This window comes from Mercurialis annua, linkage group LG7 (genome assembly GCF_937616625.2).
Source record: "Mercurialis annua linkage group LG7, ddMerAnnu1.2, whole genome shotgun sequence".
Classification (NCBI taxonomy): Eukaryota; Viridiplantae; Streptophyta; class Magnoliopsida; order Malpighiales; family Euphorbiaceae; genus Mercurialis; species Mercurialis annua.
In genome coordinates, this window is record NC_065576.1 from 9,544,022 (window position 1) to 9,549,493 (window position 5,472).

The 5,472-nt window shown below is 34.1% G+C and overlaps 1 protein-coding gene across 1 annotated transcript; it reads left to right on the top strand.

The window, feature by feature from the left end:
• Nucleotides 1-3,056: 3,056 nt before the first annotated feature.
• Nucleotides 3,057-4,560, top strand: LOC130014810 (uncharacterized). Its single transcript, XM_056103745.1, has 4 exons — nt 3,057-3,273; nt 3,360-3,600; nt 3,694-4,220; nt 4,316-4,560. Exons 1-4 carry the CDS (start codon nt 3,057-3,059, stop codon nt 4,558-4,560), a joined length of 1,230 nt encoding a protein of 409 aa, XP_055959720.1.
• Nucleotides 4,561-5,472: the final 912 nt, after the last annotated feature.

The window sequence follows — 5,472 nt, forward strand, 5'->3', positions numbered from 1 at the left end:
TTTTTCAAGAATTTCAATATTTTTGAGTGATGAGTCAAATTGAATAGTCTTGATGATCCCATCTTACAAATAAACATAAGAATTAACAAAATGAATTCAAACATAAAGAAATTAGAAAGTTTTCCTTTTGAAACTTAAAACTCAACACACGCACATATTTGTTTTTTGCTTCGGGTTCAACCAACTTTTCACCATTCTTTCGAGTTTCAAAGTACATAGTTGCCACGTCGGGTAGGTTACCATCTTTGTTTCCCTATAACATGACATAAATTTAATAAAATGTTCTAACTCCAAGGAAAAGCAAAAATTATAAGGAAATGGTGACGAGACAGCTTCATTACCATTTCATATAATGGTGAGGTGTTCTTGATTTATTTCTATTTATGTAGTTTCGAGTACTAGTATTATATACAAAACATCAAATTAAAATTAGAATCAAAGTTAGGTTAATCAAACAATTTAAGCAATTTTCATACTATTTAATTAATAGTTTATATCAGCATAATTATACCTGAAATGTATCATTTAATTTTTTTTTTCTACAAGTCATTTCTAATCATTACGTTCCATTTTTTCAAGCACATTTTTTATAGCATCACCTCTGGTTTTAAACGGTCTTGCATATTGTACATTCAAATTTGATCTCCAAGCTGTCGACAAAACACCCATATGCTCCAACGTTTGTTCACAATATGCCTCAATGTTAGAATTATGAAAATATTCCTAAAATATGTCTATATAAAATATTTAAGTAAAGATTTATAATTATTTAGATGTGCAGTTAAAAAGAAATGTAACCTACGGTAACTGAAGTCCACATATGATTCTTGTCAATTTCTTTGATATTCTTCCATGTTTGGACCCGTACAGGCACGGTCACGTAAAATGTTTCTCAAGTGCTTTGACCAATTTTCATGATTCTTTCCTGCAACACGATTATTATAGAACTCTATCTCAAGTTTCTCTCCAGGTTTAAAATTTGCAACTTTTTTGCTCTTGCTCTTTGTCAAAACTTCTTTTTCTACTCAGAAGTTGAATTTGTTAAGTAGAATAAGTAACTCATAATAAATTTCAGATAATAATAGTTTCAAAAATAAAGTTTGTTAGTATAAAACTCTAACTCAACAAAAATTACTTTTAACAAATATTTTTGATATAGCATATACGGGTTCACTAGATTTTTCATTTTTAGTCATGGGTGTGTGCTTTGCAAATAAGAAACAACCATCATCTTCTAATGCTATATTAAGATCCTAAAAAATACAATAATTCAATTGGTATATATTAATTAATAAATATCAATCAAATTTAAATAATAAATAAGTGTAGTAAAGTACTTGCCTTGTTAAATTGAGGTGTGTTGATCGCTGTAAGGCCATCATGGTGTAAATAGTTGAACTATACTCTTTTTTTTTTCTTCAAAAATATCACCATGTACTCTCATATTCTCGTTTAACTTGAGATCGCCCTATATTTTGACATTTATAAGTTTTGAAGTTGGTTGTGTATAAGAATCTAAAATTGTAGTGGTTATTTAGAACCACGAAATAACTACATAAACGATATAAAATAATAATAAAATAAAAGAATAAGACTTAAATATTATTTATATGATAAGATTACCTAGATCTGAATTATTTTTTAGACTTTATGAGGAAAGGGTTTAGCTGAATTATTTTTTAGACTAAATTGATTTATTTGTGCATTACAAAGCCATATATTTCATTTGCTATACAACAGTTGTCTCAGTTTTTAGATTCACCAACTGAGAAGCATTATGTAGCAGTAACGAGAGTGTTGAGGTATTTGAAACAATCTACAGGCCAAGGTCTTTTCTTCCCAGCATTAAATAACTTAAGCGTCAAGGACTTCTCAGATTCAGGTTGGACAACTTGTCCAGATTCAAGAAAGTCCATTACTGGATTCTGTGTTTTCTTAAGGGATTCATTAGTTTCTTGGAAGACAAAGAAATAACCTACAGTCTCAAATTCAAGTCCTGAAGCAGAATATAGGGCTTTGGCTAGCATTACTTGTGAAATTCAATGGTTAAATTATCTTTTGCAAGATCTTTAGATAGAAATGCATGCTGCAGCAATGATTTATTGTGATAATCAATCAACTTGTTATTTGGGTCACAATCTTGTGTTTCATGAAAGGACGAATCACATTGAGATTGATTGCCACATAGTAAGGAAGAAGATACACACTGGATTGATCAAGCTTTTCCAATAGCTTCTGCACAACAATTAGCAGACTTCTTAACAAAATCCTTACCTGTATCTTATTTTCTTAATTTTGTCAATAAGCTGGGTTTATAAAACTTGTACACTCCAGCTTGAGGGGGATGTTCAGATAACAATCTCAGCTTCAGCTTTCTCAAAGAACAAACTGATGGCAGTTTCAGTTCCTCATTCTTGAAGAACAGACTGATGACTTAATCTTGAAGACATCTCAACAAAGTAAAGAATTCATTAAAAGAGTAGAGGAAGAAATCTCATGTTGCAGATATATGCAACACTTGGCATAAGTAGTTAACATAATCTATAACACATGACATTAATAGAATAATGAAGATTAATAATTCCTGATCTTCTCTATTATTGTTTAAACCCCATTTTATTTATAGCTTTAGTTTATTTTAATCAGAATTGTTTATTTTAGTTATTTAGTTAATTACTTCAATCAAAAATATCTTTTTGGCTATTCAAATTGGGTATCTTAATTGGGTGTATTCAATAGCTTTCCCTGTGGGTATGATATCCGGATTTTACAGTCTGTATTACAAGTTGACATTGTACACTTGCAGTATTTTGCCAATACATTTTTGGCGCCGTTGCCGGGGAAAGCATATCTTTAACATCTAAGTTAGGATAGCTTGACTTGATTTAGTCTTTATTTTTTTTACGCGTGGGTTTTTGTTGTTTCCGGTGTTTCAGGTACTCTTCTCGTAGTGTATGCATAATACATGACGCAAAGGACTACCTCTCAAACCATTTCAATCAGATCTCATTACTTTTGAGCGAAGCATCAGAAAATCAGTTCAAAGAGACATTAATATGGCGAACGACTTTCCTGATCCACCTGGTTTCATTAATGCTCATGGGGATAACATAGTGATTCCGCAAGGGCAAACTCACCAAAATCAACAAAGGCCGAATAACAACAGGCAGAGACAACCAACTTTGATAGAGTTCTTTCAGCCGATTGTGGGCAATACAACTCATGGTTATTTCGCACATCCTGTGCAGGCGAATAACTTTGAAATCAAGACAAGTATCATCAGCTGTTAGAAGCTCGTTGTCAGTTTTATGGGCTACAAAGTGAGGATCCAAATGCTCACATCTCAAATTTTCTCGAAGTTTGTAGCACTGTCAAACTCGGCAACATGACAGAAGATGAAGTTTGGTTGCGCTTATTCCCATTTTCTCTAAGGGATAAAGCAAGGGTATGGATTCAGTCTCTGTCTAGAGTTGGTATTAATACATGGCAAGATTTGGCCAAGGCATTCCTTAACAAGTATTTTCTCATGGCGAAGACTGCAAAGCTGACTATGCTCTATCAGAAAATGGATGGGGAATCACTATATGATGCTTGGGAGCGGTATAAGAAAGTGCAGAGAAGTGTCCATCATCATCATATTACCAGAGAGACTTTGATATAGACATTATACAATGGGTCAAATGATCAGACCAGAAGTACCATTGATGCAACTATAGGAGGGTCATTGATGAGGAAGACCACCAATGCAGCATTTGAGTTGTTAAATGAATTGGCAATGAACAACTGTTCTTGGCCAATCGAGAGGGCTAGAGCACCATTACAGAGAGGAGTTATGGTAGTTAGTTTAGACCCTGCTATGGAGACTCTTAAATCGAAGAATGAAGCATTGCAGGCTCAAGTTGATTTCCTAACAAGAGAAGCTGCAACAACCAACATTAGCAATGCGGTTACAATTCATAGTAACTATGAAGTTTGTGGTGACTATGGCCATGTGGCAAGTGACTGTTATGTGACGGGACATGATTTTAGTGAGCAAGTCAATTATGTGGAAGGACAGAGGCTAGACAAGGACCCATATTTCAATACATACAACCCAGTGTGGAGAAATCACCCAAATTTCTCATGGAAGGATAATGGGGGCAATGCCAAAGCTCAAGTGAGTTCCAACTTTCAAGGAGGACCTAGACCACAGCAGTATCAGGGAAACTTCAACAACCATGGTAATTGGCCACATCATTCGCCTAACTTTCAATAGAGAGCTCCTGAAGAGTGTCTTCGTAGCAAGTTTGATAAGATATTTGATTTGATGCTAAAGAAGAGACTCGACAAACATTCAAGAATTATGCTGCCACAATTCATAGACTTGATTTGCAGAATGCTCAGATGGCTAAGGCACTTCTGATCAGGAACCAAGGAGGATTGCTATCGACAACTGAGGCAAATCCAAGAGAGCAAGTCAAGGAAATAACACTAAGGAGTTCAAAAGTACTTCCCGAACCGCATGAAGAGAAGGTTGTATTAGAGGAAGAGAAGGAGCAGTGTGAGGTTGGCACAACTTAGTCACATATTTCAAAGCCATATGTGACACCTGTTGGCAATTTTACTCACCAACTTGTAATAAAAGTAGACTTTAAATCCGGGTTGTCGAACCCACAAGGATGAGAGGTTTAAAGTGAGTGAAATATGATTTTGAACTTCAATTCGGAAAGCAATGAAAAGAGATTGATTTGGAACACAATTAATCAACTAGACACACACAATTACTAAACAATTTAACTAGTAAAAAGCAATAAGCAATCGATTGAATGATTAAGATAAACTATGGATAACGAACTTGAGGGTTGATACTACGATTAACCAATTACTATCAAGGGGTCGGACTATGGCTTCTAAACGCGAACCGAGTTTTTTCTAAATCGCAACTCCCGCTCTCTCGAGCCTCAAAGAGTTACAAAACCGCAACTAATTAAGGTTAACCTACTCTCGTAGCACTAAACACAGTTAGAGGCAATTAGAAATTAAACACAACTCATAGGCCACCTAATTACTAACCCACTCTCATGGTGTTACTAATTAAGCATCTAATTAATTAATTCCAATTAATAAACCCTCTCTCAAGGTGAAAATTAATCTAGCAACAAATACTAGAAGATCAATCTAGCATAGGCATTAAGCAATTAATTAGAACACACAAGCCAAACCCTAACCAAATCTAGCAATTATTCAACCATCATATCAACCCCCAAACAAGGGGGTTTAGCTAACCATTACTAATCTAACATTAACAACTAAGCAATAATCAATAAACATAATAAAAGTTAGAGTAATTACCTTAAACAAGAAGGAAAGACATATCATAAACAAGATAATGAAGATAGAAAACCAAAAGCTTGCATTAATGGAGATGAAACCCAAATTACAAAATCTGGAAATTAATTGAAGAACACTAAGAACTATGAAGATCCTATTCTA